General features: G+C 48.2%; 1 protein-coding gene across 6 annotated transcripts in view; it reads right to left on the minus strand.

Annotated features, from left to right (window-relative positions):
• Positions 1-14,522, minus strand: part of DNAH9 (dynein axonemal heavy chain 9) — a 399,480-nt gene that overhangs the window by 326,097 nt on the left and 58,861 nt on the right. For all 6 annotated transcript variants that reach the window (XM_073310874.1, XM_073310873.1, XM_073310875.1 and 3 more), the window contains 4 exons: positions 13,389-13,585; positions 12,867-13,291; positions 3,822-4,044; positions 903-1,069 (listed from right to left, as the gene is read on the minus strand). In XM_073310874.1, the coding sequence (XP_073166975.1) occupies positions 903-1,069; positions 3,822-4,044; positions 12,867-13,291; positions 13,389-13,585 (1,012 nt within the window). The remainder of the gene's footprint in view (positions 1-902; positions 1,070-3,821; positions 4,045-12,866; positions 13,292-13,388; positions 13,586-14,522) is intronic.

Here is a 14,522-nt window from a genome sequence, read left to right on the forward strand (position 1 = left end):
TCTCCCATCTTTTAACCAGTTACTGATCCATGAGAAGACCTTCCCTCTTATCCCATGACAGTTTACTTTGCTTCAGAGCCTTTGGTGGTCCTGCCTCAATGAAAGGAACGGACTAGATGACCTCTCAAGGTCCCTTTCAACCATACATTTCTATGATTCTATGATACTCTGACATAGTATGACAATACTGTGCTGTGACGTGTCAGCACAACATCAAAACCATTGTGATAAACAAATTATACTGGTGAAACTGGCAACCCCAGGTATTTAACACTGATCATTTGCAAGTCTGTACCTAGAATGCTCTTCCATCCTTCAACTCTCTGATGGCAGCCCTGGACTCTGTGTCCTGGGGATGCATGGAATGGTTCTTTGTCCTGGGTTATTGTCTATGCACAATCCTGGAATCATGGGACTGGGAGAAGGGTTTGGCCATTTTAGGGTGCTTATAGTTAGACACATAAAAGACTCAATGCAAAAATTTCAAAATGCCTAAGTCACTTAAAATCCTAAGTCCCACTTTCAAAAGAGACTTAGGCACTTGAATACTTCTTACAACCTGGACTTATCTCCCAGGGAAATCAATGGGAGTGAGGCACCCAAAGAGCTTTAAAAATCTGGGCCTTAGATGCTTTTGGTCACTCTTAGACTCCCATGCACCTAAGTCACTTTTGAAAATGGGACTTAGGCACTTTTGAAAATTTTAACCCTACTCTCGCTGAATCCACTCCCTACCCACTACAGCATAGAGACCCCAGAAAAATGCTATATCAGATATTATACCTGGCCTTCTGACCAATTGGGAAAGATAAGTGGATGTTAGACAATATGCCTAGCAGAGCACAAATGATCTACTAAGCCCTTCTCTCTCTTATTTCTGTGGTGCTGTAATTAGTCTGTACCTGAATGGTGCTTCTTTGTGAAATCTCTCTCTGAATTTCTGCTGTTCCACATCAAATGCTGCACAGTTCTTGCGAATAACTGTCACTTCATTTGCCTGCAAAGAAGCCACTTGCTGTTTCACAGTTATCGCCAACTTCTTTATATTGTTCCATTTTTCTGGCAGCTCCTGCAAGCAAAAATTAAATGTTGGCTGACAGTATGTGCCACTTGACATAACATGTATCTGACTTCTTTATGGATAGTCCCAGGCTGGAAAAATACCAGATTTTCTCTCTCACACAATCAAGAGGTTTTTGCCATGATATAAAGGGCAAACACATGACTGGGAGTAAAACAGGGAATGAATTTTAAGCTTTGAAGATAAATGAAGATTTTACCCCTTATGAAGGTGTAAACCCTCTTCCCTCCTGAAATGTCCTGCCATGTTTTCTACACACACCAGAATCCTGTGAAATGTGGACAGCCCAGACAAAGGTGACCCTAAATCTTGCTCCTAGGGTACATGAAGGCTGATGTACAAAAAATCTTGCTCCTAGGGTACAAAAAATACTGATCCCAATTCAAAGTCCAGCTGGCTCTTGTGCATCCCCTGGGAGTGGATGGAAGCAGGAAGATGGGCTCAACAGGTAAGCTGATCTTTTCAACTTAGTTAAAAATGAAGACTGGATGGTTCTATAATAGATGCTGTCCCGTCCCATCTTAGAACAGAAGAGGGAAAGGTGGTTATAGTCAAAGGACCTGTCTGGAGAGACTCCTAGGGTAACATTTTCAAACTTGGGTACTTAATGTTACCATCTAAATAAAAATGGCCCAATTTTCAGAGCTCCCATGAACATCACTGGAAGTTGTGGATGCTCAGAACCCCTGAAGTCTAAGACACTTTCATTTAGGTGCCAAGAAAAGAAGTTTCACAAGGCAGGTTCTTCGTAAGCTGTGTATTTGTCTGGAGAATGGACTTCCTTTGTCTTTCATTAAAAAACACTGGTCAGAGCCTCAGCCAGTGTTGTGACCCGAGTCCTCCACATCTCTCAATTCCCCTCTTCCCCACCAGTGCTCTCAGAATAGTGGTTCTGTCTCATAGATCATTCACAGTCTGTAACAAAAGAAACTTTCCAGCTTGTTTTTGTGCCTGTTCACTTGGGTCAGAAGAGTAACTGAAAGTTGCCAGTGCTTGCCAGGAGAGAAAAAAACGTCTGGGATGAAACTCGACATGTTCAGAGGTTGCATTTAGTTTGGATAGTTACCCACACCTTCCAAAGGGGAAAATCTCCTGGCAACTGGCTTGCCCACCACAGAGGTCCCAATGCTTCCTACTTTCACCTCTGAGAGAATCCTTGAAGAGTTCCATCTCTTATGAGGATACTTTGCTCTTTCTACTTCCTTTCCCAACTGAAACCACAATGGGGGAAGTAGCAAGAAAAAGGCAAAATTCAAGCAGAGCTTTGGCCCACTTCTTACTTTAACAGCTGTCTGTCCTCCCCTTCAGTTAGACTCTATCCATTTGTATGGACTATTCATGCACCAATCAGCTTAAGATCTAGGTTCCTCAAGATAGCAGAAGAGAGCATTATATAAAGGATCTTATTTGCCTCTATTTCTCTTGCTGTATGTGGAAGTAAAGATACTGACTGGATCTCTATGCAACTGCATGGAGCTGAAAAGTTGCTGGACAGAAAAAAATGGTTCCCCAGTTCTACTCCTAAGGACAGCCTTGGTGTTTTAACTCCCCTGCAAAAAATTTAGTTGCTGAAATTTACTTACAAGAATACAAGCACTAAAAACCAAGGAATTCCCCAAGATAAGGCAACTGTCACACCCAACAAAACTCCACCTATAATGCTTAACTGAAATCCTCCTTCCACAAATCCACAAGAGAGTCACTTTGTGAGGAAGATCACCTTTAGCCCTAGAAACCTGCACCGGGGCCCCAGGAATATTTAATAATTGGACTTTGTAATAAGCCTCTCATTTTGTATTTTTCCATTTTAACAGGATCTAAAAGATTTCTCAGGCCCCTGTTAACCTGGTAACTGAGCACCTCACACCTCAATGTACTTCACCTCACAACACCCCTGTGAGGTTTGGAAGGACGACACGGAGGGAACTGAGGCCCAGATACTAAGGGCCAGACTTTTAAAGGTATTCAGGCACTAAAAGATGCAGCTCCGTGCCTAGTGAGATTTTTCAAAAGCACCCGCTGCCTAATGCCAAGGTGGTTTGCACAAGGTCACACAGGAATCGTGCAGCAGAGGTAGGAATTAAATGCCAGTCTTCCGAGTCTTAGGCTAGTGCCCTAAACAAGGGACTACCCTTTGTAACAAGAACATAAGAATCGCCGCACTGGGTCAGACCAATGGTCCATCCAGCCCAGTACCTTGTCTTCCAATGGTGACCAATGCCAGATGCTTCAGAGGAAATGAACAGACCAGGGCAATTACTGAGTGATCTAGCCCCTGTTGTCCAGTCCCAGCATCTGCCAGTCAGAGGCTTAGGGACACCCAGAGCATGGGGTTGCATCCAAGCACTAATGCCCTCTCATTACAGCACTCACCAAAAAACCTGCTTAATGGACCTATTAAAAGTAACTCCATAAAGTAATTAACAGATCTACCTGAACATGTGTTCTGTTCTTATGCAGTGAGTGCTATCCATCTGGGGAGGGGCACTGCATCGTTCACACTTAACAACAGGCTAAATCTCTGCTGTAAGTGACAATCTTGATGTAGCTTTATCTAGGGAGCTGCGATGGCACATCCACAACACATGTTCTGCCACTTGGCTATCAAAATAATCTGCCCACTGAGGCCTACTGATTACTAAACCCGGGTACTTAACATTCGCTAATATACACTGATCACTTTCTTTTTAGGTGTCTAATATTTTGCAGTTTTGTGTATTGGTCATAGGTTTTCACCAACCTCTAATTGCTTATACACCTCATCTGTAAGTTCTTGCTCATATATCTTCAGTAGCTCAATGGTTTGCTTCAGGGGCTCAAACATCTCATCCGTGCTGGTCTGTCTTTCTTTAACAGCCATAAGATGACCCATAATCTCCACCAAACCATCATAATCTCCTTTTTCAACCTCTTTGTTCAAACCTCTATCAGCATTCTTTATAAATTCTTCAAGATTAGCCAAGCTAAATAATACAAAACAGGAAAACACAGTGAGAGCAGTTTATATAAAACGGTTACTCACCTTCTCGTAACTGTTGCTCTTCAAGATGTGTTGTTCATGTCCGTTCTAATCAGGTGTGCATGCACTGTGTGCATAACAGCCAGAAGATTTTTCCCCTAACAGTATTCATAGGGTCGGCCTGGGTGCCCCCTGGAGTCGCGCCTTCATGTCACCCAATATAGGGCCCCTGCCGACCCAACCCCCGCTCAAGTTCCTTCTTGCTGGGTACTCCGGCAGAAGGGTAGGAGGGTGGGTATTGGAATGGACATGAACAACACATCTCGAAGAACAACAGTTACGGGAAGGTGAGTAACCGTTTTTTCTTCGAGTGCTTGTTCATGTCAATTCCAGTCGGGTGAATCACAAGCCCAAGTTCAGGAATGGGGGTCAGAGTTGTCCACTAATTGGAGTACTGCTCTACCAAAAGCCATGCCATCTCTGACCTGCTGGGTAATTGCATAAGGTGTGTAAGTATGTATGTGAAAGTATGTATGGAGGACCATGTCGCTGCCCTGCATATTTCCTGGGTAGGCACCTGAGCCAGGAAAGTCGTTGAAGAGGCCTGCACCCTGGTGGAGTGCGCAGTGATCGGAGGGGCAGGCACCCCTGCCAGATTATAGCACTCTCGGATGCAGGACAAGATCCACAACGAAATTTGTTGAGAAAAGACTGGAAGACCCTTCATTCTGTCCACCACAGCCATGAATAGTTGGATGGACTTTCGGAACAGCTTTATTCTCTCGATGTAAAAGGCTAATGCTCTGCGGACATCCAAAGAGTGGAGCCTCTGCTCCCTGCCACTAGAGTACACCTTAGGCTAGAACACAGGGAGGAAGATGTCCTGGTTGATGTGAAACTGGGAGACAACCTTTGAGAGGAAAGCTGGGTGAGGCTAGAGCTAAACCTTGTCCTTGTAGAACACTGCGTAAGGGGGCTCTGATGTTAGGGCCTTGAGCTCAGACACCCTCCTAGCTGAAGTTATTGCCACCAGAAACACCAACTTGTATGAGAGGTAGAGCAGGGAGCACGTTGCTAGCGGTTCAAAAGGCGGCACCGTCAGTCTGGAAAGAACCAGGTTGAGGTCCCAGGCCAGGACCGGCTGCCTGACTTGTGGGTATAGTCTGTCGAGACCTTTGAGGAAATGGCTGACCATAGGGTTGGTGAAGACTGACCATCCCTCTGCGCCTGGACAGAAGGCAGAGATGGCGGCCAAGGGAACCCTTATTGATGACATGGACAGTCCTGCTGCTTGAGATGGAGATCATGCCACTTATATTAGACTGATGCAAGCATTGGGGACGAATGGTGCTGCGCCAAGCAGACTGAAAATCTCTTCCACTTGGCAAGGTACGTAGCCCTGGTGGAAGGCTTCCTACTGCCAAGGAGGACATATCTAACCGGGTCCAAGCAAGAGAGCTCCTTCGGGTTCAGCCATGGAGCTTCCACGCAGTGAGGTGCAGTGACTCGAGGTTCAGGTGTTGAAGACGGCTGCGATCTTGAGTTAGTAAGTCCGAGACGAGTGGCAAGGTGACTGAAGATTCCACGGACATTTCCAGGAATGATATGTACCAGTGCTGGCGGCACCAGGCTGGAGCTATGAAAAAATCACCGAAGCTTGTTCCCTCCGTATCTTGAGGAGCACCTTGTGAACGAGAGGGATAGGCAGAAACACATATAGGACATAGCCTCCCCATCACTGGCGCCAACTTTCCTTGGTGCCAGTGGGTGCTCGCGCCCGCCCTTGGCCCCTGCCCGACTCCACCCCCTCCCTGCCCCTATTGGACCCTCCCCAAATCCCCGCTCTGGCCCCACCTCTTCCCGAGTGCGCTGCGTTCCTCCTCCTCCCCCCTCCCTCCCAGCGTTTGCCGCACAAAACAGCTGTTTTGCGGCACAAGCGCTGGGAGGGAGTGGGGAGAAGCAGGACGTGGCGGCGCGTTCAAGGGAGGCAGCGTGGAGGCGGAGGTGAGCTGGGGCGGGTCGAGGAGCTGCCGGTGGGTGCAGAGCAACCACCAATTTTTCCCCGTGATTGCTCTAGCCCCAGAGCACCCATGGAGTCAGTGCCTATGCTCCCCATGGGAGGAGCAACACATCTACGATGGAGCCTGGGCTGTGATTTAGGGAGGAACAGAACTGCTGGCACTTCCTGTTGCATCGCGTGGTGAACAGGTCTATCTGGGGAAAACCCCACTGATGGAAAATTGAGTTTGCAACGTCCAGGGAAAGGGGCCACTTGTGGCCGTGGAACAACCTGCTGATATATCCACCAACTCGGTCTGTACTCCAGGGAGGTACGATGCTTGTAGATGTATCAAATGTTCTACACAGAAGTCCCACAACATAAGGGCTTCCTGTCACAGGAGCATGCACACCCGTTTGCTCATATAAAACATCGCTGTGCTGTGGTCTGTCATAATTGATACACGTCTCCCTGTCAAATGGGCTCAGAAAGACTGGCATGCCAGGTGCACTGCTCTCAGCTCTCTGACATTGATGTGGAGAACAAGTTCCACCTGAGACTGGAGGCCTTGTGTTCTGAGCTCTCCCAGATGTGCTCCCCAGCCCAAGGCTGACACATCCATCACCAGCGAGACAGATGGCTGGGGGATAATGAAGGGGATCCCTGCACATACTATCTGTGGGTCAAGCCACCACAGGAGGGAGTTGAGTACTGTGCAAGGCAGGATTACGATTCTGTCCAAGCTGTCCCAGACTGGCCGATATACTAACGCTAGCCACACCTGAAGAGGTCGAAGTCTGAGTCTGGCATGCTGTACTACGTAGGTACAAGCAGCCACGTGTCTCAGGAGTTTCAGGCAATTCCTTGCTATGGGTGGTGGGGAACTGCCTAAGACCTCATATGATGTTGTCAAGGGACAGAAACCTTGCTTCCGGGAGGTATGCCCTGGCTCTTGTTGAGTCCAGTACTGCCCCTATAAACTCTATTCTCTGAACTGGGGACAGTGTTGATTTCCCCTCATTCAGAAGGAGGCCCAGTTCATCGAACATCGTTCCTATGAAGTCGACTTGTGCCTCCATTTGAGCTCTGGAGCAGCCCTTGATGAGCCCATCATCGAGGTATGGAAACACTTGTACCTGCCTCCTGTGCAGGAACGCAGCCTCAACAGGCATGCACTTGGTGGACAACTGAGGTGCCGCTGACAGACTGAATGGGAGGACTGTGAACTGGTAGTGGGTGTTGTTCACCACAAACCTGGGGTATTTTCTGTGGGACCGAATTATTGCTATGTGAAAGTACACGTCCTTCAAGTCGAGGACAGCATACCAGTCTCCTGGATCCAGTGAAGGGATGACGGAGGCCAAAGAGACCAGGCAGAACTTGTGTTTCTTCATGAACTTGTTGAGTTCTCACAGGTCTAGGATAGGCCTGAGCCCCTCTCTGGCTTTCAGTATTAGGAAATACCAGGAATGGAAACCCTTGCCCTTCTGCTCCTGAGGAACCTCTTCCACTGCCCCAGCGAAAGGAGTGAGTGCACCTCCTGTATATGTTGTTGCTTGTGAGAGAGGTCCCTAAAGAGGGACAGGGAAGGGGGGTAGAAGGGTGGGAGGGCACAAAATTGGATAGAGTATCCCCTCTCTACCATGCAGAGCACCCAGCAGTCCGAAATAATACGGGACCATGCACAGTAGAAAGGGGACAGTCGGGGGGAAAAGGTAAGGCGGGGTAGATCCAGTTCTTGTTCTGGTACACCATCCTCGACCGCACCTTCAAAAGGCTGGTTTGGGGCCGGAAGGTGCCTTGGGTTGGCCAGAGCTCTGGCCTGAGGATGGGTGCGGTGTCTTCCTACCGCCCCTATTCCTCTTCTGGGAACCATCCTGTCGATTGTTGGTAGAAACACGGAGGAGGCTATGGTCTGAAATGCCTGTGCTGTGTAGCGGGAGTGTGTATGCCCAGGAACTTGAGGGTGGCCCTTAAATCTTTTAAACTGTGCAGTCTTCTGTCTGTCTTTTCAGAGAATAGGGCCTGACCTTCAAAGGGTAGGTCTTGAATGGTCTGTTGGACTTTGTGAGGGAGTCCAGAGACCTGGAACCAAGAGGAGCTTCTCATGGTCATCCTCATAGCCATGGTTCGGGCAGCCGTGTCAGCATTGTCAAGAGCTGCCTGAAAGCAGGCCCTAGAAATGAGTTTGCCTTTCTTCACCAAGGCATTAAATTTGGAGTGGGAGTCTGGTGGTAACAGCTAGGCGAACTTGGCCATCGTTCCCCAGGTGTTAAAGGAGTACCTACTAATGATGGCCTGCTGGTTTGAAATGTGGAGCTGCAAACCACTGGTGGAGTAGACTTTTCTCCCAAACAAGTCCACCTTTTTCGCTTCCCGATTTTTAGGGGAGGGTCCCTGAAACTCCTGATGCTCCCTTTCGTTTGCAGCATCCACCACCAAAGAGAAAGGTGTAGGATGAGTATAGAGATGCACGTATCCTTTTAAGGGGATGAAATGGTGTCTCTCATTCCTCTTCTCTGTAGGGGGCAAAGAGGCTGGAGTCTGCCACAAAGCTTTTGTGGTCTCATTTATAGTTTTGATGAGTGGCAGCACAATACGCGAGGACCCAGGTTCTGGGCCACCCTACGCAACAACTGTTGCAGGACCCTGCTACCCTCCAAGGTCAGGGCCGTTGAAGCATCCGCAATGGCCTTATCTGGGGAAGGACGAGAGCACCGGCACATGGCCTAGGTCACTGCCCTCGGTACCAAGAGGGTCATGTTGTTCGTTGGGCTCCTGCATCTCCGGTGTCGCAGAGGTCGGTGCCCAGATGGTCGCCTGAGCGGCAGGTGGAGATATCGGCGTTGTCTCTGATGCCAGCTGCTGCGAGGGAGCGAAGGATGCCAACACAACCAACGCCGACCTGGATCGCAATGCCTGGCTCTGACCCCGGGCTTGATGATAGGCCCAGGGAGTCCAAAAGGGCCACTGAGTTGGTGGTTGCCATTGAGGTGGCAATGGCGCCGGAGGAGGCTGGCGGTGTCGCTGAGATCTAGACCGCCTGCTGCTGGACCTATCTGAACGATGGGACTCCGCCTCAGACCCTGAGGTCTCGGAAAAGGAAGACCATGGAGGAGCAGTATTGGGTGGTGCCGATGAGCAGTGCTGGGCCTCTGGGGATTGGTGCAGTCCCCCCACGTGGGCGGCTGGCACCGGGGAATGGTGCAGCGGAGATGGGGAGTGGTGTGACATCATCGCCAGCTTGCCCCGAGATGGGATAGGTGGCTGGGTTATCACCGGTGCCTCGTCCCTCCTTGCAGAAGGTGGTACTATCAGACGAATAAGGTCCTGAGCTGTCTCAAAAGTCTCCAGAGTGGAGGGGAGTTGAATGTCCCAGCCATGAAGGTCCAGAGAACGGTAGTGGGCCGGACTCGACTGGACCCTTTAAGGGCAGGAGTTGATGAGCCCCTGGAAGGCTGCAGACCCAAAGTAGGCTCGATGGACTGAGGCCTCCCTGCCACTGGCTCCTTAGGCTTAGGAGAGGAAGAGCACCCCCTCTCCCACCTCTTTTTCTTCTGGGGCACCAGGGATGAGGATCGGCGCCTGCCAGAAGTCTTATGTTCAGCGCCGTGCCGGTGCCAGGAGTCCTTAGCCTCCTTTCTTGGAGCTGGTGCGCTGCGCACAGAGGCTCCGCCAACCCGAGGTTGGACTGTGGATGGAGGGCTGCCTCCATGAGAAGAATTCTGAGTCTCTGCTCATGATCCTTAAGGGTCCTCAGTCGAAACTCCTGACAAATGCCGCATTTGTCCTTTTGGTGACTCTCCCCAAGGCACTTCAAAACAAGAAGTGTGTGGCTCACTCTTTGGCATCAATTTACTGCAGACTTCACACAATTTGAACCCCGGTGACCAAGGCATGCCCCGGTGTAGGGAAACAAAACAGGGGGGAGACCCCCGCAACGGAAACTTAGAGAACCTACTAACACCACTAATACTACTAAGAATCTAACTATGTACAAATGACAGTGGGACACCACTAAAGGCACTTGCAGATGCAAGAGTGAGGAAAGTTCCATATAGCTGTCACTGGCGGTAAAAAGAAACCGAGCAGGGGTCGGGTCAGCAGGGCCCTATATTGGGCGCCATGAAGGCACGACTCCAGGGGGCACCCAGGCCGACCCTATAGATACTGCTAGGGGAAAAATCTTCCGGCTGTCGTGCACGCAGCACACACACACCTGCTTGGAATTGACATGAATAAGCACTCGAAGAATTACACATTATGTACCTTAATCCAGGCTCTGGACTTGTACAGAGTTCAAAGAGAAAAACCTTTCTAATCCTGCCCATCTCATACACCCCCAGTCTATAGGGCCCCAATTCAGCTAAGCACATATTGAACCTGTAGCACCCCCTTAAATCCAATGAGGGTCAATAGGACTACATATGCTAACATGCTTTGCCTCACAGGAGCGCATTGTTGAATCAGGACCTATGTACAAAAAGATTTAATCATCTTATGAACTAAGTTATTCACAAAGAGTTAACATTTCAGGGAAGTTGAGGACATGGTTGCCATATTACCTTAATGCATGCACGGAAAGCAAGAGAAGTTTAGAAATAGGAAATATCCAGATTATACCTTTTATTTCTGGTAATGACAGGTGGATAGGATAGGGTGGGTAGGTAGATTGATTGTTTGGTGTGTGTGTATATACATACACATACATATATATACACATACATATACATATATATATACACACACACACACACATCCAAGAAATGTGTATATACCGTGTGTATATTTTTGTATAAATCTGTTTCTTGGATGGAAGGCATTACAGGAGTGTCAAGTGTGTGTGTATATTATATATACATATATATATACATTGTGACAAAGTTCCTCCTCTGCCTTGGTGGATCCTGCACTTACTGGTGGATTTGCTTGCCTCAGAGGTTCACAGCAGCCCTCAGTTTGGCCACTTTCGTGGCTCAAATCTGCTGTTCACTCAGTTAGCCTCATCACTGGCCAGCACGGGGAAAGGAAGAAGAACAATCCCTGCAGTCTCTGCTGATCCACCTAGTGGATCGGGGAACAGGCCAGAGACCATCCCCTCTGGTGGAACCCACAGTTCAGTTCAACTCCTCCTGTATCAAGTAGGGAGTTGCGGGGGATGGAGGGATGGGGGGAACCCAGGCCCACCCCCTACTCCAGGTTCCAGCCCAGGGCCCTGTGGATTGCAGCCATCTACAGTGGCTCCTGTAACAGGTGCATGACAGCTACAACTCCCTGGGCTACTTCCCCATGGCCTCCTCGCAACACCTTCTTTATTCTCACCACAGAACCTTCCTCCTGATGTCTGATAATGCTTGTAATTCTCAGTCTTCCAGCAGTACACCTTCTCACTCTCAGCTTCTTCATAGAATCATAGAATATCAGGGTTGGAAGGGACCTCAGGAGGTAATCTAGTCCAACCCCCTGCTCAAAGCAGGACCAATCCCCAATTTTTGCCCCAGATCCCTAAATGGCCCCCTCAAGGATTGAACTCACAACCCTGGGTTTAGCAGGCCAATGCTCAAACCACTGAGCTATCCCTCCCCCCTTGCGCCTCTTGCTCCCAGTTCCTCGCAGGCACACCACAAACTGAAGTGAGCTCCTTTTTAAACCCAGGTGCCCTGATTACCCTGCCTGTTTTAATTGATTCTAGCAGCTTCTTGATTGGCTGCAGGTGTTCTAATCAGCCTGTCTGACTTAATTGTTTCCAGAAAGTTTCTGATTGTTCTGGAACCTTCCCTGTTACCTTACCCAGGGAAAAGGGACCTACTTAACCTGGGGCTAATATATCTGCCTTCTATCACGTCTATCCATCTGGCCTGACTCTGTCACAACATATACACATATGCATACACACTTACTTGACATTCCTATACATAATGCCTTCCATCCAAGAAATCCTTCATTAATTAGGCCTTTAAACATCCCTGTAAGCTATAGTTAGTATGTGCATCATGATATCTACTTTTAAAGCTGAGGAAATTATTGGTAAGAAATATTTTATCTGACAGATTGAGACTCCTTTTGTGCTCTTGGAATAACCATAAGAAGATCACATTTTCCTCCAATGTATTTGCTCTTCAGGACTATCTACCAATCTTTAATGTGAATATTTTTTAACCCAACGGATTGATTTCAAACAGTCCTCTGTGAGTATTTGATAATCAGACTGTGTTCTTTTGTTGTAATTGGTCAAATAAGTCACATGGTATTGTTTCTCTTCCCTGACTGGATGAGTGAGCAGGCACTTCTGGCATTTAACCTATGTTAATTTAAAATTTCTTTCCTTCCTCACACTTGCGACTTTGAAACTCACTCTCCAGGATCCCTCATGCCAACAACCCTAGATGAAATGTTCAGAGAAAGGAAACACGAAAGAGCAAATTCATTTAAAACTTTAAGGAACTATGCACAGGAAATATCTTGCAGTATTAGCCCAGCTTTACGTGTGGGGGAGCTAGGTACAGACAGGATAAGTATAAAAACAATAGACAAACAGATAGAGCAAGTCCCTGGAATAACTGGAAGTAGGACCTAAGAGCCTAGCTCAGCAGAGCGCTGTCCTAGCCACTCAGCAGCACCACTCCCCCAGCCTCAGACCCAGTGCAAGGCCTCACGTCAGAATAACACTTTCAGGGAATGCAACGTGTAGGGGACATGACGGTGCTTCACTCCTCAGGACAGTATGGGGTGGACAGAGAAAACAAATCCCACACTGCTCAGTGTAACCTCCTGGATGGAGCCCAATGAATGGAGATCTGGAGATGGGACAGACAAATCTTTGTTACCTGTGTGTCACATGATCAATGAGATGCTGCTTAAACATCAGGCTCCACCTTTTGATGACATTCAGCAGGGATGCTTTGAAAGGCCGAGCATCAATTTTCATCCAACTGTCGAAGATGTTCACTGGTTCCAGGCGGTTGACTTCATCATAGATTCTCTCGTAGGAGTCAATTTGCTCCCTGAACTGATGCAATGTGGGAGGGCTCTCTGGGACTCCATTGTCCGCATGGGCTTCAATTTCTGCTGCAGTCAGGACGTGCCCATACAACAGGAACTGGCGTATGAATTCCTTCCTGTCATCCCCATAGAGGTAAGAGTAGTGGTCGAAGGAGTTGCGATAGCCATTGCAGGTTGACATCGTGTTCTGCACACGCTCCATGAGGCTGTGGCGCATGTCAGCTAAGTCACCCATGTCCTCCATATCAGCCTAGGAAATGACAGAGAGGCCTTGTGAGTGGATGCTCATCCAGAGCACACTTTGCACATTGCTGTGCAATAGGAAATCATGCACTGGGGCAAGAGACCTGATAGTGAGGGAAAACACTGTGCTCAGCCAGCCTGGACACCAGGGACGAGATCCGGTAGATGTCATTGAGGAGTCCTTCGACCATGTCATAGAAGCCATCGTTAGCACCAGGATCCAGCGCGGGATGGAATACCAAATCGGGGATAACCAGATCCAGCCGCACCTCAAACAGGGGAGCCAGTGCTGCCTTGGAATCTGACAGAGAGCAAAAGAGATGATGGGGTCTGGGCTAGAGTAAGACAAGAAGTGACTTTACTCCACCACCACGCCCCCCCACCACGCCCCCGCCCCCACCTCCACCCAGTGGACACTAGAGCTGAACGAATAATTGATTGGTGGTTTCCCAAGGATCAGTGATCATGACCTGATTATATGCATTATGGGCAAACAGAGGACAGTTCCAACCAATAAAATAAATATCTAATGTTTCAAAACACCTAATTTCCCCATGCTGAGAAAATTTAGAAGTGAAACTGACTGGGAGAAAACATTTAGACAGAAAAATCTGAATGAAAATTGGGAGTTCTTAAAAGAAGAGTTTATTAGGTTCCACAATCAAGAAAAGATGACAACTTTGGCTAACAGCCCATCCTCTTCAGTGATGATGGCAGCAATTAGTAATAAAAAAGCAACAAATAAACGTAAAAAAGCAAATATACAGCAATTAGTATAAATTACAAGTTATGAAGTGTAGAATATTGATAAGGGAAACTAAAGACTGCAGGGAAACTAAAACTGCAGAAAAACCTGAGAGTCTCTGGACTAAGTTTAGAAGTGTGAGCAACAAGGGTGATGCCAGGGTGGGAGTGTGCTATAGACCACCAGATCAGGGGGATGAGGTGGACGAAGCTTTCTTCAGGCAACTAACAGAAGTAATTAGATCACAGGGAGGACTTTAATCACCCCGATATCTGCTAGGAGAGCAATACAACAGTGCACAGAAAAGCAAGGAAGTTTTTGGAAAGCATAGGCAACAATTTCCTGGTGCAAGTGCTGGAGGAACCAACTCGGGGCAGAGCTCTTCTTGACCTGCTGCTCACAAACCGGGAACAATTAGTAGGGGAAGCAAAAGTGGATGGGAACCTGGGAGGCAGTGACCATGAGACGGTCGAGTTCAGGATCCCGACAAAAG

The sequence above is a fragment of the Lepidochelys kempii genome, chromosome 14 (genome assembly GCF_965140265.1).
Source record: "Lepidochelys kempii isolate rLepKem1 chromosome 14, rLepKem1.hap2, whole genome shotgun sequence".
In the NCBI taxonomy this organism is placed as follows: domain Eukaryota; kingdom Metazoa; phylum Chordata; order Testudines; family Cheloniidae; genus Lepidochelys; species Lepidochelys kempii.